The 22954-nt window shown below is 51.5% G+C and overlaps 1 protein-coding gene across 1 annotated transcript in view; it reads left to right on the forward strand.

Moving 5' to 3' along the window:
• The window catches only part of NTNG1 (netrin G1), a 197384-nt gene extending 176817 nt beyond the window's left edge, over positions 1–20567 (forward strand). Inside the window, exon 6 of the mRNA XM_087828145.1 lies at positions 20284–20567. Coding sequence (XP_087684271.1) covers positions 20284–20567 — 284 coding nt within the window. The remainder of the gene's footprint in view (positions 1–20283) is intronic.
• The last annotated feature ends 2387 nt before the right edge of the window (positions 20568–22954 follow it).

Raw genomic sequence — 22954 nt, forward strand, 5'->3', positions numbered from 1 at the left:
CGGAGCCTTAATTTGCTCAGTGAAGTGAAAATAAGCGTTGGACCCCCTCGTTTAATCTGTGAGAATTAAACAATATGTTGGTTAACCCAGTTTCCATCGCACGGTAAGGGCCTGAAGTGAGATGAAACTGTAAGCGGTGACTCCTGCCCTCAACGTTTCATTGAAAACCGCGGCGATTGTATCAACGAATTTAAGAAAAGCAATCAAGTTCCAAACCCGGGACATGATCGATGGGAGCCATAGCTGCTTTCTGAAAGAAAGAAAGATTAAAAAACAAATGGGATTTGATCCTTCCTGTATCACGTTTCTGCTTATTTCAAGTTGTAATTGCCACCTGTAAATGCAAAATGTCACTGAAGATTTTGTCTCTAACACCCGGGCCTTTCAGTTTGGCAGCTTCCAAACAGGAAAATACAGGCTGTGACCATGAACATTCACCCGTTACATTCACCCTAACCTTAGCAGCGCCTCTTCACCGGTTTTAGGGTCACCCTAAATCTTGGAAATCACCCCGTATCTCTCACATACCCGCCCGCTGGCCGGGTCTTGAGTTACGGTGACCCCTTAACAAAGCACAAGCGTGACCGGGTCCTGCATTCGGACACAAAGCAATTTCTCAGGACAGCTGCGACCCCCTCAGTCGCCGTCAGAGGCATGGGGTGCCCGACTGTTCAGCTTGGTGACTGTTGGTGCCCTTAGGGATCCGTACGTCAGAAATGCACTCAGCTCCCTTATTTTTATTTTTTGCTTTATTTTCTATCACTCAGGAGACCTTCCACTGGGTTATGTGGCTATTCTTAGCAAGTTCATGCGATGCGCTATTTTTTCCAGCCACGTTAAGATTCCTCTTCTTATACCAAAAAGATACTCAAATTGAGACCCTTCCTTTGAACGGAATGAGGTCATTTATTCCTGCAGAAGGTTACGAAGATAATCTGAGTGACGATCTGACCGCGCATCACGCCAGCCCTGGAGGAGGCAGGCTGAACGTCACAGAGAACCGAAGGGCACCGGGCGGCGGGGACAACTTACCACCCCTGCGGCCCCAGCAAGGTGGGTGCAAAACGTGGGGCTGAGAAGGAGCCCTAACCGGGCAGAAGCGAGGGGACTGGGAGCCCGGCCTGCACGGGGTTCGCCGTCGCGGGCGGCCAGCCGCGGTTCAGCCCGAGCGTGGGACACGTGCCCTCTCCCTGCGCGCTGGGCGCCGGCCTGTGAGCTTCTGGTTTAACGCGAATGTGCCGTGGCGAGAAAGGAGCCGTGAGAGGAGAGAGAGGGGGTGAGGAACCCCACCCCCAAGGAGCAGGGCGGACGGAGAGAGCCTGGGCGGGGGGCCTTTAATCAATAGCCAGGTGTTTGCTGACCGTCGGCTGCGAACCGCTCGCCCCGGGAGGTGCTCTGGGAGGGGAGGAGAGTGGGTCAGAGCAGGTCAAGTCGGGCTGAACGGGGGGCTCCCTGCCCAGAGGGCCCCCGGGGCTCCCACCGGCCCTGGTGGTGCGAGGAAGCGGGAAACCCTGCGAGGCCCGCTCCAGCCGGGCCGCGCGCTCGTTGGGCGCCGCGCTTGGCACCCTGGCTTTGCCTCTTGCTCTGCCTCCTGTGGAGCAGGTGGGAGAACCGCTCTGTCCTAAGACGCTCCTTCTCCTCGAGGGATGACGCCGCCTGGCCGAGCCGCTGCGGAATGAAGGGAAAGCCCGCGAGGGACTGAGCCCGGGCCCCGGGGCCTGCGAGCCCCACGAACGGCCGCGGCTGCCGGCGTTGCAAGCGTCGGTGAGCCGTTCCGCCTGCAGGTGGGGATCCCAAACCTGAACGTCGGTGTCCGAGCAATCTTAGGCACGCCGTGAATCGTGAGTGCCCAGAAGGCAGCAGGGACAGCCGACGTCCCTAGGGGTGGAAAAGGAGCCTGATAGGGATTTCCTGATGTCCTGAAATCCAGTGGGGGATGGAAGTGCAGGGAAGGAAGGAATGGAAAGCCCTTCCTATGCTCAGAAGGCGCCTGGCCTTGCAGGTCCCCTCCCCGGTCCTAGGGAGGTGACTAGGACAAGCCTGGTCCCCCAGCCTGGCGCAGGGCCCCTGAGCTCCCACTCACGGCGCTCGGCGCCCTGACATTAGTGTCACCAAACGGTGGTCCGCATTAGCCACTCGTAGAGCAGAAGAGAGAGTTCTCTGGCGTCCAGGTTCGAATTAGGATTTTATCGTTTTGTGAATCAGCAGGGCTGACTTCCGAGGCCGTCAACACATCTAAGGGGAAGGTGGCCTTTTATTGCTCTTTCATCGGGAAGGCAAGGCGCCACCTGGTCCTGGCCCCGGACGTAACACGAGCACAGAAAATAACATTTCTTTAGAGTGTGGATTTCTGACGAAAGCATCATGCGTACACTGACGGTCCAAAAGGATGCTGAAAACACGCTTCTTTTCAAAGAAGACAGGCGTGTACTGGGGATCTTTTCTTCCCCTCAGCAGGTACCTAGTTCCCAGCCACAAAAGTCAACATTGCTCGCTGAAAAATATGTTTGAAAACACTCCGGCGATCATGACTCAACCCCCAGGTGGTCCCCGCAGTCCAGGGTCCATCCAATTCTTTCCCTCCAATGCGCTGGAGCTGTTCCTGCTGACTGTGTCTTTCTTTTCAAATGGCCGTGACTTTAACAAGCAAGAAAGGCCGGTGCAGATGTATACGCCCTTACTATAAACACTTCACAGACTAAATTGCATTCGAAAATATGGTAGCGATAAACTTGCCATGTGCCGTAAGCACGCTCAGACAGTTTCCATATATTGTTACATTTACTCTTTCCAGTAACCCTGCAAAGAAGTGCTACTGTACCCATTTTAGAGAGGAGGAAACTGAGGCTCAGAGAGTTTAATTGGTTCGAAGCAAACAACTAGTAGGCGCCAGAGCTGTTACAACACCGAGATAGGTCTGGCTCTTAGTCCCCCGTGCGGCGCAGACTCACTGCGATGGGTCCAGCCGGGGCCGCCTTAAGCTCAGTCGTCCTTCGAGGGGAGGGTAACAGGAGCCCGCCGTGTTCTCGCCTTGGCACGGAGCCCAGCGGCAGGGTCGGCTTGCTTTCAGTGACATGAAACAAGCTCAGCACTCAGTCACTGGGGCGTTCTTGAATGTAAACACGGCCACACGACAGAGAAAGAGCCCCCTGGATGGAAACAAGCATCAGCCGACAAAGGTCGCCGACTCCCTCTCCCTGTCACGCCATTGCCTGACAACGGGCGCCCGTGCTTCCTCGCCGCCCGCCACGTGCAGGGACCGTGTTTCTCAGAGTCAACAGCGCGTCCACCCGGGCTCTCCTGGAACAGACGCGCAAGGTCAATACCCCGATGCACACGGAAGGGACACCCCGCTTCGCGTGCGAGCGCCGTGGGGACGCGGCGTCTCACAGAGGCCCGGGGTGTTCACAGGAAGAACGGACTGTGGTTCTAAGGATGCACGTCATGTGATTCAAGCCAAAAATCCTGCATCTTTTCAAACAACAAGTCACCAAACTGGGTATGAAAATATTTTCTGGCCAATTCCTGAAACCAATCAAACATGCAAGTAAATAGACATCAAACTGGACCAGACCCCAGGTCACCTCACAAGTTAACACCCCAGAGAGGAAATGGCACCCCTAAACAGCTGCCAGATGTTTAGCCACTGGGTCGTGTGTGACAGAAGAGATCCCCTCGTTCCAACACCAGCACCAGGGCCAGCGCCGTGCGTCACCGGATTTTGTCTTCACGAGAACACACCCCATCCTGCATTTTACAGAGGAAACTAAGACTCGGAGAAGCCTGAGGCCATGAACGCAGCGAAGACCGAGGCGCCAACCCGCTCTCTCTCCTCTCCAGCCCACGCCAGCGTACAGGCCTCGGCCGGGCGCCGTGCACGAAGCAGGGGGCCCCGCACGGGCCCAGCCCGCTTGCTGACGGGGCTCCCGGTGGGTTTTAGAACAGCCTTCGATGGGGCCGTAGACTCAACACTGCCCTTCGTCCAGCCGTTACTCCCAACGGTGACTGAGATGTCCGGCACCAACTGAGAAGCCCCACGCCCCAGCGAGAGGTTCCCCGCGGTTTCACACGGGCCCGCACGTGCCTGGCTGGCTGCACATTGCAATGCTGTCGCTCACAGAACACGATTCGGGACGTTAACCCCCCAGCTGGGTGACATTTGTGCTTCGATGAGCTATCAGTCCTCAGGGACTCCGCCCTGAAACCATTCTCCATAGACCGCACTGGAATGCTGGGTCTTAATCCCGTGGATTTACACACTCGGGGTGTCGTGTGTCGTATAACTCACTGTGTAGATGAATTAACAACTCCGCAAAAGCTCTGCCCACAGCACCATCCACACGTGTGAGAAACGGCTTTCTTTTTGTTCCATCGTGAATCCAACTCCTGGCACATCTAAGTTGTATTATTTGAAGGAAATAAACATTTCAGTCCTATTAGTATTGCTCTAGATGTCGACACACGGAATTAGTCCAGTCTGTTCTCCTTCAGTAGAGAAGCATTTTTGGACAGAAAAAAGAAAAAAAAAAAAAAAAAAGGCCAGCAGACAGCATCCAAATTGGAAAGAACCACCCTTCACCTGTCACTCAGCTTGTTTTCCTGGGTGAATTTTGGGTGCTTTTGGGACCAAGCTCCCGATCCAATATTTTAAGTATAAAGAGCGGCTCGTATTTGGAACAGTCGGGGGCAGAGCGTTGGAATTCCGTTGGCACCGCTCGTGTTTGCCCCGCGCGGCAGGCTGCTCGGCGCGACGGAGGGCATCGCCGCGGGCAGGCGCCCATCGTGGTCACACTGGGTGTGTTACATTCATTAGCCGCAAATCTGAGGATACTGGTAACATTGTGCTTACTTGGGACAGGCCTGTGTCTATCAGATGTTTCTGTGAATGTTCTAAGAGGCAAATAGATACTTTGGGGGCTTGTCTAACAATAATTTATTTCTTATTAAGGTTTTTTTGTAACAGGATAATTGCAACATTCTTTTATAAATATTACAGTTGGAGTCGGGCATAAGCTGCTGGGATAAATTATTTATATCAGTAGACTTATGAGCTCCTCGTACGAGGATGCATTTCCCTCCTAACGTATTGGGAAATGATGGCTCTAATACTTTGCCAGAATATCTAAGAGGCAGAATGTTAATTTCTTGCTTTTTTGTGTTATGAGTAGTGTAAGGAAGTTTTTCTGAAGACTTTGCCTTCATTTCTGTCTCCCAGACTCCTTAGTTAGAGATATTAGAAGATCGAAGCTTCAGTTTCAGGGAGAGTAAAGCGGGTCTCCGCCCTCCCCGACCATCCAGCTTTACAGAATAGGCGTCATTTGGGACATGGGCAGAAATGAGCAAATTCAGTGAATTCACATACTAGCCGTCTCCGTGAAGCAGTTATTGCAAAAAGCAGCCTGGTGGCCTGTTTGAAGTTGAGTAACTTGGGGAACAAAAGGAAACACGGGCTGTCTTACCATTCCCGTTAAGTTACCAGTTTCCAGCTGATGCGTCCGTGGGTAACAGTTCTGCAAGCCCAGAGCCGGTGGGCCACATTAGCACTCCAATGTCTATAGCTTTCCCACGTGTGGAATCCCGATTGTTGGATATAAACCTCCCTGGTAAGGAATATAATATTCCGTTTCCGCCTATGTTTGTTCTACTTCCTAAACCTCAGGAGGCATCAAACCAGTTTAGGAAGGTGGGCCGATTGCTGTGTTTGAAAGTCACTTTCAATGCATACGATTTCTTTTAGTTGCTTTTATTAATCTATTTCCCTCCAAAAAAAAAAAAATGTCATTATTGGATTTTTATATAGCACTGGCTCACACTATCTATTATTACCTGAAGCGTATCCAAGAGGGAAAAAAAAAAGTGAGAGCAGGTCCTTGCTTTTTTTTCCTTTGGCAACTTTGCAAAGACTTATAAACATGTTGCTCAAGGAGAGAGAGAGAGAAACTGCATTAATTTGGTCCGAGCCTCAAACCTCGGATAACTTCATTCCTGCGTCCTTCGTAAAACCCAGGACCCACGGTGTGTTTTGTTTTCCTGACACGGAGGCCACTAGCTCTGGGTTCTGCTTTTCATTCCGCCTCCAAATAGAACACGCTTTCTGAAGCTTCCATTCTCTGCGCTCGTGGCCGCCGGAGGCTTTGGAAATACCCTCGCAGGTGTACACGGGGGTCAGCCCGGGAAAAGGGACGGCGGGGGGGGGGGCGAGGCAGGGGGACAGCCAGGAGTCGCAGGGAGAGAAGAGCCTGCGCTTTCAGCCTGGGCTGTTTCTGTTCGCCGGGTCTTGGGGGATTCTCATTGCGCACAGGTGGGCGAGGCCTCGCACCCCTCCAGCCGGCTTCTCCTGACCAGAGCCCGTAGGCGGCGAGGCAGCAGGGGGCCAGCGGGGAGTTTGTTAAAGCACCATCGGGATGCAGCATTTTAACCCAGAACCCGGCACAGAGGCGCTGCTCCCACCCCTGGTCTGGAACGTTCGAGAAAAGGGTCAGCAGCAGCATTTTCAGACACGGCCGAGCGTGCGCTCCCGGAGCTAATTGTTGGCTTGCGGGTTTACCGGGCGTGATTTTAAAAATATGCTTTTATTGATTTTGAGGAGAGAAGAAGGGCGAGAGATAGAAACGTCGCTGGTGAGAGAGAAACATCGGTCGGCTGCCTCCTGCACGCCCCCTACTGGGGATCGAGTCCGAAGCCTGGGCCTGGGCCCTGACCGGGAATCGAACCCGTGACTTCTTGGTGCACGGGAAGATGCTCAGCACACTGAGCCACACGGGCCGGGCTGCCAGGAGCATTTTTAAGTCATAGATCAGTCTCCCCCTCCCCCGCTCTTCAGGTGCCCTTGGGGGGAGCCCCGATGAAAGGCCCAGTTGCAGTACAGTCGTGACTAGGCCCGCCTGACTTTATTCTTTGCTCTTGTTTGTTCTTGAGAACTTGGAGACTCTTGAACAGCCTGATTTGTTGGGAGAGAAAAACCTCACAGCACAGCTCTCCGCAGGCTGCGACCTGCGTCAGCGTCACAGACGGCTGCTCCTTTCTCCTCCTGACACCCGGCACATGCCACAAGCTAAGCCTGCCCCCGGCCCCTGCGCCGAGACATCCTGACAGCTCCCTGTAAGCACCCTGGGGCCATTAGCAGCCCCGGTTAGGTGACAATGCTCCCCCGCCCCTTCACACCGAAAGAGCTGAGCTGATAATGTCTGATCAGGAAGGACAGGTTTTACAATCCTGAATTATCTTTGGCAATTAAATCTCACAGAGCAACCCAGTAGTTCCTGTTCAGGATAGGAAATTATTTCCTCCGTGGCCCTTGGTTTAATACTGACTTCAGACAAATACTTATATTCCTAGCTTCGTGGCTGCACTGCCGGGGGGAAAGTTCTGTGGAAATAGCAGCTGTCATTACTTGGCAGGCTCTTTTTTGGACAGCAGTGCATCCATCCACTCCCCCTTTTCTACCAAACTAGAAATTAGGAGGTAGCCCAGCTGCGGAACCGCCGCTGGAGACCGTCCGTCCGTTGCGAGGAGTGAGCTGTTCTCGGAGGGAGATTTTCTGCTGGTTGCCAGGAGCATAATATTCCCCCAGGGCAAAGCTGCATAGAGCGACCCTGCTGCCACAGGTGCCCAGGGTATTTAGCTCCAGCCGGTCAGGCAGCCCAGTGCCCCGAGGGCGCTAATTGTGACCCATAGTTAACTTCAAGCCTTAAAGCCCTGAAGGTCAGAAGAGCTTGCCTGACCCTGGGATACAAGGGCAATTAAAATCCACCCCAGCCGGGAGATTTGCCACAGACTCTATTACCCCTGCCCTGTTCTCGGGCCCGTAAAGGAAGGATGCTGGGTGGAACCAGCTGGAGGTGGCTTTCATTTATTCAAGAAACGTGTTGGGCGTGAGGTCTGGGCCAGGCGCCGTTCTGGGTACTGAGAACGGGGCGCTAAGAAGACACCCGCAGACCGGCTCTCGAGCTCACGTGGTGAACTGCAGCATCCATTAGCCTCTTCAAAATCCTATCTCATTTAGACCTCTCGACAATCAAAATAGGTACCACGTCTCGGTGAGCACTTTATCCGCAGTATTTATCTGCATCTCCAAATCGATGCACGTAGTACCCTTCGGAAGTACCCCCCGGGGAAGGCACGAGCCCGTTTCACAGATGTGGAAGCTGAGGCTCAGGGAGGGTCCCTGGCCTGCCGAGGTCCCACAACTAGTGGGCCCAGGGGCCAAGATTCGGCCAGGTCTGCATTTGTCCCTTGACCGAATTCCAGGCCAGGATGCTCTGAGCCAGGCTCCTCGCCCGGCTGGCCCGCGTGGATGATGCCGTCCGATGTTGTCGGGCAAGTTGACTCTGTCAAGCTGATCTGTACCGCGTCGGTTATAACTTGGCCAGGCAAATGTGTTTATCGTGAGATTTTGGCCCGATTTTTCTCTACGGACTGGATATTTGCCATAAACTTCTATCGTGTTAGTTATGTAACACTAGAAAAAAATAACATGCCATTTCAGTTTTGTGGGATCTTTGTTTCTTTGGTGTGTTGTTTTTTTTTAACTTGTTCCCAAAAAATAAGATTGAAGAATTTAAAATGGCAAATGAATGATCCATAATATTACTTAAAGCTTGTTTATGTATTTAGGCATTCAATCAGAAGCAAGCCTAAGACTTCTCATCAGAAAATCGTCAAGAATTAAAATGTACTTGTGTTTTGCAAGATTTTTTTCTAACAGTTTACTACCTGGCCTCTGCAAGGGCCCTGATTATGTCCTTGGGAGTCAGCTCCCTGTGTTTATTAAATTAAAGTTCTTAATCATTTTTAACCCTGAAAGTTAGTAACCATTTAGTGACTCTCAAAATTGCCAAATACAATGTATTCATTTTTAAATATATTTTCATTTTGGTGGATATGGGAGATTTGGGGTAATTTTAAAATTGTATCCTTTCTTCCTAGACTAAAAAAAAAAAAAAAAAAAAAGGCTTCTAAACATTATTTTGGAAATATGAAAGCAATTAGTTGCGACGGAGTGACGGCTTTGCTATTCAAGTTCGAAATAAGAGCCTAAGGTTCACCTTCACATCCTTTGAGTTGTGCGTATCTCCCCTCACTCACCATAAGCAGGGCGTCGTCTTTTTTTTCAATCCGTTGCCCCTCAGCTGGCCTCGCCTCCCTGTCTTTACCCAAATGTCTTCTGCAGAAGCGCTTGGGTCTGTTTTCCCTTCACTAAAATAGCCGCGTCGATCTTCTTTTCAACAGCGAAGCAGCTGTTTCTGCGTGTAAGGAACTGCAGGGGTGAGAGGTGACCCCCCCCAAACTGACGAGTGGGAATTAAGCACCAAAGAAGCTGGAAATCACTGATGGAAGTGAATGAGGAGGCACAGGGCACACAGTGCGAAGTCACACCGTCTAAGGAGATGTAACTACGTGACCCTATAGAAACAGGCAGCACGTCCGCGGCTCCTCCAGTCGCATGTTTATCGCAGGGCCTGAGCCGTCCAGGCGCTTGTAAAGCGCTTAATTAAATGCTAAACGCCCCTGTCCCTATTTTGCGTGGCTCAGTGATTTATTCGTGGGAAAGGACAGCGGGGGTCGCAATGGTCAGCGTCGACTTTACTGAAAAGGTACGCTTACGACTCGTCTGTAATTGTAACCCCTCTGTCCTTGCCCTGACCTCGCTACTATGTTTTAGATCATTGAAACGTCTGGGCCCCGGTAGCAAATGGCGTTTTCGAGAATTAGCAGTCATTTTTACTGGGAGCGCGGCGTCCCGAAATGACTCCTGTCAGCGTTTTGCACATTTCCTTGATTACTTAACGCTGTCGTCCTCACCTTGAATTTATTGACGCCGATTCGTTCTGCCTTGACATTGGCATTAAGGAGGAAACGGCTTTGTTTCGTTCTGACATTATAAAAGCACCTCCCAGGACTTGGTTTGACATTGTCAGGAGGTGACTGTGGGACAGCCAACACCCGGCACCCGGCGGACAAGAGTGAATTACAGTGATTGGGGGCGGAATCGTTAAGAAAAGTTACTGTTGAGTGATTTCGGTAGTTCTTTTTCAAATTTAAATATCCCTGCTGTTTAAAACTCCTGAGGGCTTAGCCCATATTTAGGACGCTCCTGCCAAGGACCTAGAGGAAAAATTAAGTCTCTAAGGAGACATTTGGCTGTCACTGGACAAACAGGAACCTCACATTCTAATTTAGCTTTACATAGTGCTCAAAAACTTTGTCTCAAAAAAAAAAAACACACAACCCACGCCTGTGAGTTACTTCCTTCCAGCCTCAGGTACGTGGATTTCTTAGGAAAGTACCAAAGGCTTGTGGCCTCGCTCAGCCTGCTCGGGACGTCGAATGCTTCGCACATCTGTCCTGGGCACTGACGGGGGCCCCGCACAATTCCCACGCCACCCCCGAGGGCCACACCCTCTCCCTCGCGCCCCTCCAGGCACCCGCGAGAGCGGACATGGCTCGTTTCTTAAACGAATTACCTTTATCATCTCCGTAAGAGAACTCTTATTTTCTCGAGCACAATTCCTTGTATGGACATGTGGGTACCCTCGGAGGCCTGTATACTTACTCTAGGTGATTTGGAAAGAGTGAAAAGTGTAAAGATGAAAATGAAAATCACGGAAACCCCCGCCCTCCTCCCAGCCAGAGATCAACCCCGGGCACATCCGGGCGTAAGTGGTCGCAGTACCTTTTCCAAGGCTTCCATCGCGAAAGGTGCGTGTGGAGGTTTATGTGGGTTTTTGCGGGGGTCACACCGGGGATCAGTGTCTGCACCGTTTTCCTCCTGGCGTAACGCCGGGGACTTTGACTCGGTGTCGCCCCTGCTGCGCGTGGCCGCTGTGGGACAGTGCCTCCCCGCGATCGCCGCCTCCCACCGCGGGCAGGGGCGTGGAGGTTGCCCCTCTTCATCGGAGCAGACGGGAGCTTTTGCTCACAGCCAAGGAGAAGCTGGCTTCCCGGCAGCATTTTTACGAGCACCGTGCACGTGTCGGTGTCTAAAGCTGTCGACCTGAATAGGATTTCGCTCCATCCTTAATGATCGCTTTGGGAAAGGTGCCCAGCCTCGGGCCCATGGGATTCTCGGGGAAGTAATCCTCTCTCAGCATCAACAGAGGCTTTTTCAGTTTGCAAACACTGGAAACTCTGGGGGTGTTCGGGCGGTGCCTTGAGCTCCTGAGCCCTGCGTCTGTCCCCCACCTGGTGCAGGTGTGACCGCAGACAGGCTCCTCCGCAGTGAGCGTGGCTTTCCCATGGTGCTTTGAGCAGCATGTCCTCCGCTTAGATGAGAGCAGGCGTCACTCCCATGCAGTGCTTGTGTTAGATGAACGACAATGGAAGGGCTGCCCTTGAAGGTCAGAACCTGCCCCACTCAGGACCCTGTCGTGTCTGACCACCCAGCTGACAACTTCCAGTTTTCCATGCAGTCCTTCTCTCTGCCCTTGGACCTCACTGCACTGAGAGCAAGCAGGCTGGGTGCTGCCACAGGGGAAGGTGCCACCAGCTCCACTGTCCTCAGACGGAAGTGGAGTCTGAGAGCAGGACAGCAAGGATGCTGCCACTCGATGGCCCCAGGTGTCAGTCTGGAGACGGCATGCATCCCCCTGTCCCCAGCCCCACCGCTGCAGAAGCCAAAGGTGGGCCGTGGGGCAAGGGAAGCAGGTGACGGCCTGCAGCCCAGCCCCTCCCTGCTCTTCTGGAAACACACCGTGCGCTCTGATTGGTTCAGAAGGATGCACAGTGAACAAGAGCAGGCCAATCACCTTTGAGAAAACGGACTCTTGGGTCCCAGCTGTCCTCGCAGGGCCCTGTGGCGGACGCAGCAGCTGGAGACAGATACTCAGGAGCCGCGTACTTGGCCCCACGCTGTCCCTTTTCATACCCCCAGGGGACACGTACACCTGCTGTCTTTGAGGGAGGACATTGGCTTCCTTTTCCACTTCAAGTACCTGGAACTGGAGAGGGGGTGATGAACTCGTTACTCTGACAGAGGCAGGAACGAGCCCGTCACCCTTCCAGCAGCAGGGGGCACTGGGGAAGGTATCGGACAAAGTATGCTTAGGCTGTGTTTCATATTTTTTAAAGCACCTCCCATCACTCGCCTTGAGGCTCCCCACACCTGGGAGGCAGGCGGATGGGACGAGTGCTATTGTCCTTTCCTTAGACTCGAAGAAAGGGAGGCACAGGGAGGTCAAACAATTTTCCCAAGTTCACCAGCCCATTAACCTCAGAGATTGGCCTTGAATCACAAGTTCTTCACCCAACTCTCTTCCTGCACCTCATGCTTTTAGTACAAAAAAACTCTTCCTGTTCCACCAGGAACTGTGAAGACGGACAGGGGACACCGACCCAGCGAAAACAGCCACCCAAGTCATCACCGGGACTCATAGCATTGGGCCAGAAGTCCCACAGTGCTCACGGATTTTATCATAGAGGAAGGATCCCCCCCCTCATCACCTTTTAAGGTGCTACGCTTTCCATGAAAAATATTCATGCCAAGAGAACTTTATAAACACCGACTTCAAACCCTTCCCCAACTTTCTAGTTGTCACTAGACCGTGAGTGAGCTCCACATCCGGGTACCGCAATGGGATCACGGTTTAGCACAGTCCTGGATTGGATGGAGGTTGGACAGGCAGATCAGTGTGGCTAGGTGGTGTCCTAATGCATCCGAGGCCTCACAGCAAAGCGATGGCTACTCAGGACTAGACCTCAGGTTTCACGGCTCCTAACCTACATTTTCCCACTGGGCCACATCACCGATCATGGCCAGACGTTAGTGAGAAAAGATGGGGGGAAATGCAATCAGTGTACCTAGAATTCCACCCACAAGACCCTTAGACAACGGTCTATAAAGTTTCTTCCCTACCCCGGGAGCTAACCTGCAGGCTCAGTTTTTCATCTCCCATCTCACAACTTAATAAAATAGCCGCCAAGGCTGAATAAGTGGGTCATAATCCCGGCTCTTTATCTCCCGGCCACACTCTCTCAAACGCCCGAGTCAGGACTGAATGCTGCGCACATGCCTTTGTTATTAGCCTGTTTGGCGGAGGTTATTCATTCTTTGAAGTTTCTTTGAAAAGGATGGGAGCAATCTGGAGCATCGTTCCCGCAGCAACCCTGGGCTTGTTTCAGGTGGCGAAGGTAGAGGTCGCTTTATTAATACAGCCATCAGGGAAGGCTGTCATGGTAACGCATCGCATCAATTCCTTGAAGTGCGGAAGACAAAGCCAAAAAGAGAAACTTTCAAGTCTATAAATATAGGCCCCGCATCGCTCAAGCCTACGGCTCCCGGGCAGGGCGGACCTGGATGTATAGCTCTGAACAAGACCCACAGAGCAAAAAAGAAAACTGGCTCTTGGAAATGTAATGGATCGTCATGGCCATCATGGGAATGAGCGACCCCTCAGGTCACAGTGGGGAAAGAAGAATGCAACAAAGTAGCCATACGACCCTCCAGGTCACAGCAGGAAAGAAGATGCAACAAAGTAGCCATAGGACCCTCCAGGTCACAGCAGGAAAGAAGATGCAACAAAGTAGCCATATGAAGTCCCGGCTGGTCCCTCAGCGCACAGACGATCCCTTGCTCGGTCTGCTTTTCTCTGCCTTCCGGAAAGGATGAACAGAGAGCTTTAAAAGGAGTCAAAGTCTCCTAATTCATGTTTTGACAATAGATTTCAGTTTGGAAAAAGGAAATGGGTACAACAATCAAGAAACCTACCAACACCAAGTTAAAGAACTAATTGAGCTGCATGCCCATGACTCTCATTGTCCCGTGATCCTCATTATACAGGAAAAGTAAAAGGATGTGCAGGAGAGAGGAAGAGATGTTTCTTGTCCCTGTTCTTTCACTGGAAATCCTGAGCATGTTCGTGAACTCACAGCAATGGTGGGAGCTTATTTATCTACTGCTGTGCATGTTTACTGCAGCTGTGATCAGAGTTACTGTAGCACGTTGCTGACTTGAGCCTTTCCACCAGGACCACGCCCATCTTTTAGCCACGTAACTGTGTTTGAGTCTGATGTTAATACTGTAACCTATTTGTCAGGGGCCACGGATTGCCTTGGCCACTCCATCTGAATCTGAAAGCATTCCTAACATCAGGGGGTTATAGGTGCCATGGTGTGATATTGAACACATCATAAGTGGATTATTTTTATCCATGGTAAAATGGTGCTTTAGAATATAGGCAAGCTATGAACAAAGGAGTATTAGTTTTTCATATCTAAGGGTCCTATTTTATCATCCTAAAAAGAATTAGTTGCACCTAGCAAATAACAGTGTGTGTCCAACACCAGTCTAGTGTTGCATGAGGGATTTGAAAGTGAACCTTCTGTGTTTACCAAGACGGCCCCCTCTAGACTGTGAAGAGAGAATCGGCGGGACATGCTTAATGTCAGAGCTTTGCAGAGTGAGTTCAGAGTGTTCAGTTTAAGGTGATCCACATGGACAGACACAGAGTGAAGAGAGTGCTAGCTGCCGGGGGTACATACTCACAATCCTGGCAAATCCTTCCTAGTTGCATGTTCAATCCTCAGCTACGCTCGAGATAAAATGAAGGTGACGCCAGGATTGTGAGTCAGTGTGTATCCCGGTGCCGGTTCTGCCAGCTGCTGGGGGTGGGTGCCAGGAACCTTGTGCTGAGAGGGATCCTGAGGTTCAGTGCGAGAGACGCCGTGACTGAGCAGCTGCATCTGCGTCTATGGGGAGAGAAAACGAGAGCATGTGCAACGCATTCGCCTTTCCCAGCCCGGACCTCCGCTGTCCGGGGTTGTATTTGATGTCTGAGCTGATCTGTATTTGGAGCGCTGCCAGGATGTCATAGGACCCTAGAAGATGTGACACCGAATGCTACTCACAAAGACCCCACCTCGTCCCAGTGGGGTACAAAAGGAAGCAGAGCAGCCGGTCAGCACAACAGAAAGTGACTGAGGATCTGCAGATAGAGTTCTCTCGTCTTGAGGAACGTGGAGCGCAGCCCTGTGCAGTTGCCTTTCTCCTATGGGGAGACCTGGGTTCCAGTTCTGTTTCTACCCTACATTTCAGGGTCCTGATCTAGGGTTTCCCAATTATCCTCCAGCTCTGATTTTACCCTTCCTATCTGAGCAAAGCAGAACAAATTCCACGAGGGTCCTGTTGGCTCCGCTTAGCCTTTAATTAATGGTGAGCAGTAACTCAAGGGTCAGTGTCCGATCCCCATCTTCTGTATTTGCACCCCCAGGAAGATAATCCACTCTTTCATTTCAGTGTCTAGTACTTACCGTCACCTCGAATTCCATGGCTCTGCACCTAAAAACTCGAGGTGTCTGACCTAGAATCGCCAAGGCGTCTCCATTCCTCTCTCCCCAATAATCATAAAGACAACTGTTTGTCTCCATGGCTGTGGCTGACACCCTGAACCAGGTCTTCCTCATTTTACCTCCGACGTTGACGGAGGAGTAGTTCTTTCTGGTGGGGGGAGGGGAGTCCTGTGCATTGCAGGATATTCAGCAACATCTCTGGCCTCTGCCCACTAGCCTGCCCTTTCCAGAGTTGTGACAACCAAGAAAAAACATCTCCAGACATTGCCAAGTGTCCCCTGGGAGGTACAGTCACCCCCCTGTTGAAAACCACTGCTTTAGATCGACAACCAGAGACCTCTATTACATGTTAATTCCACCAACTTCTCCAATCTTTTTTCTAATTATTCCAAAATCCCTCCTGTCACATGCAGTCAAGAACAGGCCTTGCTTTTATTTGTGTATTTCCTTTACCCAACTCAAAGTGCCCTTCCTCCCAGACCCTTCTGGTCGGTCTATTTCTAGATGCAGTGGCGCAGCAGGAAGCTTCCTGTGACCCACTGTGCACCCTCCCTGCATTTGGTAACATTGTTTCCTCCCCCACTGTGCACCCTCCCTGCATTTGGTAACATTGTTTCCTCCCCCACTGTGCACCCTCCATAGCTACTGCTTCCCTTCCTAGGGCTCCAACGCTCATACTCTTCAGTGTTCTATCTCCATCCAGTCGTCATTCCTACTCCATCTGTATTCCATCAGGACAGGTCTTCTCTCCCTGCAGTTTCACCCTTTGTAACGATGACCACCGTCAGCCCTGTCCCAAATCCATCTCCGGAGCTGTTAACTAGCTTTTCCTGCTGATAGCAAGACCCCTGCATAGGAGCCTACGCCCTGGAGGTCAACAGGTCCAAAAAAAGTTCTTATTTTTCCTTTACTAAGCTCTTCCTCCAATCTTCTTTTCTTAATAAGTTGAACTGTGATGAGTCCAGATACCAAAAAGGAGAATCCCAGAATCTCTCTTCCCCATTTCAAATAACCTGTCTTCAGATCTGTACCTTTTCTGTCCCCATTGTTCTAACTCAGCCCACGCCCATTCTTCTGAAGTATCTGGTCTCCTGGCCTCCAGTCTGCCCTCGCTTTTGTCTGGCCTTGCCTGCCTTCCCCCCTTAAAAACCCTATCCTGCTCTCGGGTCTTTGACAGCTCCAATTGCCCATTATCTGAACTCTGCAGTGTGCTACATAGAACGGTCACCCCCAAGCCATAGCTATACCTTTCTAGTCTCCATCCATCTTTGCACCCACACCAGTCCACTCATCATTCACTATCGTGTCACCTGGGTCCCTCCCTCAGGCTCTGGTTAGAAAACTGAAACCACAGTAGGTATTTTAACAGGGAGAATTTATTGAAGGTTAACCACATGTTTTAGAATTTGGAAATGAAGACAGAGAAGTAAGTCAGAGATGGTAACTGTATGAGCAGGAGGCAGCTCTCACACCCGGGCTGAGGGGTTACAGGGCAGAGGACAAGGTTATGAAAAACTAAAGGTTTGGAGGAGAGACCCCCACAGCCCGGGGACCTGCACGTCTGAGGAGGGGTGATGCCTGGCTGCTGCTAGGACCTCCCTTGGAGCTGGAGCTCAAACGTCTAGAGAAGGGAGGCTGCCAGGTTGCTGTGGGAACCTCTAAGGGTGGCAGGAAGCTCCTTCTGAAAATGCTGAGCCATGAAATCAAATGCTGCGGTTGGGAACAGGGGCCATGGCTGGGGCGATCCTGTTAGGAAGAGCCATGAAACAGCAAAAGGAAATCTCTTCTTCCTCCCGCTTACCTTCTCTGCTCCCTCTAGCGCCCCCTGTGGAAGCCAGGAGACACCTTGCAGGGTTCCAGCTTCAACATCAGAAGGATGGGTAGATTTAGAATTGAAAGACAACTGCTTAAAATAACCAGCACAAAGCTCTTTCACATCTCTGTGCATTTACCTGTACAGTTTCCCATCCACATGCTCTTTCCACCAGTATCGGCCAGGTTCATGCCTGCATTCAAACCCAGTCTCCTTTCTTTAATCTTCTCTAATCTCCTCCAACATAATTATTCACACCAGCATCTGAGTTTCCCTGGCAGCTTGCAAATACCTCCTTTATAGTCTTTTTTAATATTGCATCATAATTATTTCTGCATATGTTCATTTGTTTGCTTTCTGCCAAACTGTGAGCTCCTTTAGAGCAGGTAGAGTAACAACCATAAAACCTAGCAGGGTGCCTGGCACACAACTGATAGGCTGGTTGAGCTGGATGGAATTGATAAGGGCATTTTAAGGAAATTAATGTTAGATCATTTCTTGTATATATATTTCATCTTCCCAACCAGACTCGAACTCCACAAGAGCAGAGCTTTATATCTCTTTTATTTCTTCGTGGTGTTTAGTACAAGAAGAGCTCAATGGTACTTGTTAACCACCTAGCTTATTCATTTAGCACCACGGTTTTGATTCAAAGGGACGCAAAGATGGAACCTAAGTCCATGAGTAGCAGGTAAGATCTGCAGTCAGGTTTAGATGTGTTTCTAGCGCAGGATTCCAACAGCGTTGCTGTGCATATAGTCAAGTTCTGTCTCTGTTGAAAGATTAGCACAATCGAGAGACCAAACATAGTATGTCTCATAGTGAATTCTAAAGTAATGAAATATATTGTAGTTTCTTTTTTTCCTGTGTCTCTCTTACAGAAAACATATCCCCCCACTCCCCAAGGTTACACCTGTTCCTTGTCTGTTTATTAAATTTCTCACAACACGAACCAGTAGATTATTTAAACATAGGAAAAGCATTGAATTTTAACTTAACCACCAACTTCTTAAATAAAGAAACCTCCCTTCAACAGCTGATTTACATTCAGGCCCAAGAGGAAGCAAAATCATTTTTTTTAAAGGGGGAGTGATATTTAATTAACTATTGATTTCTTCTCAATTATTCAAGGCAAGCAATTATCGATATTGATGGAACAGATATTTCCCTAGCTCCAGTGCCCCAGTGAAAGGAAATAGCCCACTCAGCAACCTGCTGCCTGGGACAAAAATGCCGAGAATCTTTGACTTTAAGTGGAAACAGTTACTTGGATCTGTACACTCCACGTTGCCTCAATTAAACAGATATTTCCTGAAGTGTAAGCAAAACAAAACCCCGAGAACCTATACGTGCTCTCCAAGTTAACAACAACCCCCAAAAAGAGAGAGAAGGTGTTGGTCAGTGTTGACTGTGATCTGATCTCTCTCCACTTGCAGACTTGACCTCATGACTGCAGCTCTTGACATTTTTAACCGTGACGCATTAAAGACTATAATTTGGGGCTAATGCTCACGACGTCTGCACCACCCAGTGAGAGGCAGCCGCTATCATCATGGGCTACCTCATTTAGAGCTGGAACACCACCTTCTCGAGCAAGGCTTTGAGCTGAAGGGTTTCGTAGGCCTTGGCCGTCGCTTCTGTCATTTACAGATAGCCAGCGTGAGCACATGTGAAAATCACACCAATACGCCAGGAGGTCGCCAGAATTGGGGAAAGTGGTAGAACAGGGCCCTGTTTAGGCCACTTTTTGATCAACCCTGTGAGCGTCCACTTGCACACAAGAGCATCCGCATGTTTGTAGGAAGCTTCTTTTGAAGGTGGCATGACCTTTTTTTAAAATTCTACTTTATTTTTTTCCATCACCATTTATCCCCTCTATGCCCCCTTCTACCTCCACCCATTCCCGGTGACATGACCATTGAACATAAGTAACGACAAGGCATCATCCTCTATTCAATTATTACTTGGAAGATGGGGGTTATTTTCTTTTAAAATACTTTGCAGTTGATCATAATATTGAGTGTGTGTGTGTGTGTGTGTGTGTGTGTGTTTAACCCACGTGCTACCCCTGGGGAAATTTAACCATGGCCTTTTTTAAAGAACGAAAAATGTTACGATTTATATAAAAAAAAAAAAAAAAAACCTCCTTTTCCTGCTCTGCCCCCACCCACCGCCCAGTCCAGAGTTCCTACATGTTAAGTTCTCAGGCAGCGTATGTTGCTGGGAAGTGTTCTTGGCGCTTGCACGCTGTGTCGCTGTCTCGATTTCCCCGGCTTCTGTTTCACGTGCCGCTGGATCAGTGAAACCTTGATTATCTAAAAGAATTAGAGAGACGGCATTCATGAGGATCGCCAGAATTTTGAGGAAATAAGAAATTATCCGATTTGAAAGTTGCATGGCAGGGTCCAGGAGGGAATTCCCCCGTCTCGGAAATTGCTTGCCTTAACTTGTTCAAACGGACCCCATCAGTCGATGACCACAGTGACATTTAGGTAATCGGGGTTTCACCACCGCATTTGTTATCAACCAAGGTCACCTTGGACTCTACTTCCCTGATTTACAAGATAAAAGCCCTGATAGGCTGTCAGGGGCAGGAGCGAGGGCGCCTCCCCGAAACAGCCCCAGCCTGCAGCATGGCCCCTGCCCCTGTCCCCTCCTGTCCCGTCCCGTCCCTTCCCCCTGGCTTCTGCGCGCATGCATGTGGCACTGGAATCATCTGCAGGGAGAGTGTCGAGCCCCTTAGAGGTCCTTGGTCATTTAGCAACCCTGCTTTGCATTTTAATTACCATCACCTGGCTTCAAAGCTCTGCGTTCTTGCATGGGGCACTTGTTTCAAACAAACAAAAACCCGGGGAGGTCACCGCAGGTGTCCTGGAGAGAAGCCACTGCCCGACCAGGAGCTCTCCCTAACTCCTGCTCCACAGCCTGAGATGGGCCGTGAGCATGTCCCGGGCTGCAGCCAAAATCTATAGGGAAAGAAGCGATGGGAGGGAAACGGAGGCAGCCAGCCAGCGACAGGTGTTTGGAAATTGGAGTCACGTGCCCCGTTTGCGCGGTGGGGGTGGGGTGGGGAGGGAAGCGCGAGATTGATATTTTTTTTTAAAACTGAAAACATGTATCCGATGCACTTACATTGATTCTGCTTTTCCCCTCCCCCCGCGCCCCCCCGCCCCCTCGACCTGCAGCCAACGTCTGCGACAACGAGCTCCTGCACTGCCAGAACGGAGGGACGTGCCACAACAACGCGCGCTGCGTGTGCCCCGCCGCCTACACCGGCGTCCTGTGCGAGAAGCTGCGCTGCGAGGAGGCGGGCGGCTGCGGCGCGGGCGCGGGCGCGGGCGCGGGGTCCGGCCAGGGCGCGGCCCCGCGCGGCCCCGCGACGCTGCTGCCGCCGCTGCTGCTGCTGCTGCTGCAGGTGCTGCCGCAGGTGCGGGTGCGGGTGCCGGCGCCGGCGCGGCTCGCCCTCTAGGCGGCGCTGCAGCCGCGCCCCGGGCAAGCGGACCGCGCCCCCCGCACCCGCTGCGGACCCAGGAACACCCTCTCCGACGCCCCCACGCAAACGCAGAGAGGCCCGACCGGACGAAGCCATATTTCTCAGCCGCGGACAAGCGCCGCCGCGCGCGGAGGCTGCTCATTTCTGGCTCCAGGGCGGGCAGCGGCTGATGGTGTCGCTAAAGATCACGGTGCCGGCTGCGGAGCTGAGTGCCCATGGGAAAGGCAGGGACAGCGCCCCGCACAGGAAAGACAGAAAAACACACACTACGCGCGCACAAATCAACCGACCTGAAAACGTTTGTGCGCCAACGCGGTGCGCCCCAGCGCCGCCGAGCGCCGAGCGCGCACCAGCCCAGGAGGCGCGACCTTGGCCCGGGCGCCCCGCGGGTGCAAGGACACCTGCGAGCCCCGGCCCCTGACTCCCTTCCAGCCCGTGCTTTAGTGAACGTTGCTCTGTAACCCTCGTTGGCTGGAAGATTTCTTGTCTGATGTCAGTAACGCACACATGTAACGGCCCCCTAGGCGCTCCAGCCGGTCATGCGCCCCCCCTCCCCGTCTGTCCCAGCTGCTCTGAGGCCTCCCCGGGCCCAGGGCCAGCGCCTCCACTGTCCAAGAGTGGCCATAGGGAAAAAGAGAGAGTGTATCTATCCTTTTGTATTCAAATGAAGTTATTTTTCTTGAAATACTGTAATATGTAGATTTTTTGTATTCTTGCCAATTTGTGTTAGCAGACAATCTGTTCGTGCGTCCCGTGGGACTCAGCAGAGACTGGCGTTTTCCTGTATTCTCTTCAGCCCTTGTTTTGTTTCGCTGGGCAGAGTGGGCAACCAACGCGCCGGCATCAAAGAATATCCGTTTCCGTACAGAGCAAGCGTAATAAGATCCCACCAAAGGACATTCTGTCTTCTTGTTGCTTTCACACTGGAAGAGTCAGACCATAAAAATCCCTGCAGGAATGCGCTCGGGAATTGGTAGCGCGACTCCCTGAGGGGCAAGGAGACCCCGCCGAGCGGCCTCTCGCTCGCTTGGCCGATTTCTGTGTGGACTGAACACACCCCGCTGACGAATTTAGTGCCCGGGAAGAGGGAACGACGTCCGCTGGCCTGGACAGCTTCTGCAAAACGGGAGACTGCTTCCACCTGGGAACATGGTAACGGGGAAAAAACCCGAGCGATTGCCAAGACCATGCCAAAGCCTGTTGGCAGAGCACTAAGAGACTTTTATTTTTCAGTCATGCTGTTTCCACAGATTGATGTGACCGTGTGACTCGAGGGATGCAATCTATGTATCTTTCCGAATACAGTGTTTACATGGAGTGTCCTAGGGGGCAACCTGGGGAACCAGGGAGGTCGCAGGGAAAACGAGTGATTCGCGATTTGACTTTGAGTATATCCAGACGAGCTATTTAGAGGAAATATCAACCGCACAGCAGCAAGTAGACATAACTGCTGTTCCTGAGAATAAAGTTTTGTTTTAAGTACCGCCCAAGGTGTAATCAATTCTTGTTTCTGCCTTTTATTAGGCCAATTACCGTGCGAGACAGCGAGGGGAGGGGGGCGGGGGGAAGCTGGGTCAAGTTTCAGAGCAGCTGGAACAGCGCGCGGTCCCATTCCCGGCACACCTGTCCCACAGGCGACAGGTGCGTTCCAGCAGCCTCTGCTGGACTCAGGACCGACCGTCAGCCCAAACCAGAGCCCTAAAGACCACGAAGTCCTCCGTGACTTTCGCCCAATGAGTTACGATCGCGCTAGGTGGGGAGCCTGCTTCCCGTCTGAATCCCTTACCCCGAATTCGCCCCTCCTTGCTGAAATGGGGGGGGCGGCTCCTGATAAATAAGCTGGCCGAACCCTAGATGGAGGAACAGCGTGTCGTCCTGGTTTTGTCCCCAGAAAAGCCAGCTCCAAGAAGGCAATAAAAGGTAAACAGGTAAGGCCTGCCCTGCCTGCCACCCCACGTCTACGCCGATTGAATGTTTATTATTCAAACCAACAGTCTCTTTGGATGTGAGAAGCAAGGAAAGATGGAAATAAATTAGGGCTCTGGCCGGGAGCCAGAGTGGCCAACCAGAAATTGGAGATTTTCATGAGAAGCGTAAACAGCACATTATATATCAGGCTCACCCAAGAACGCACGTGCAAATGCCGGTAACACACAGAGTCGGCGATTGCTTATAATGAGGTGGATTTCTGATATTAAAATTGGAATTTAGGTCGTCTTATCGTTTATTAGCAGGAACCAAAGGCAGGCCCGTGTTATTTCCAGCCAGGACGCGCTTTGTCATTGCCCACCCGTGGCTTTGTCACAAAGCTCAGGCGTCAGACTGCACATTTCAATACCTGGGACTCCGAAAGCTAATTCTAA

The sequence above is a fragment of the Miniopterus natalensis genome, chromosome 19 (genome assembly GCF_054644295.1).
Source record: "Miniopterus natalensis isolate mMinNat1 chromosome 19, mMinNat1.hap1, whole genome shotgun sequence".
Lineage (NCBI taxonomy): Eukaryota > Metazoa > Chordata > Mammalia > Chiroptera > Miniopteridae > Miniopterus > Miniopterus natalensis.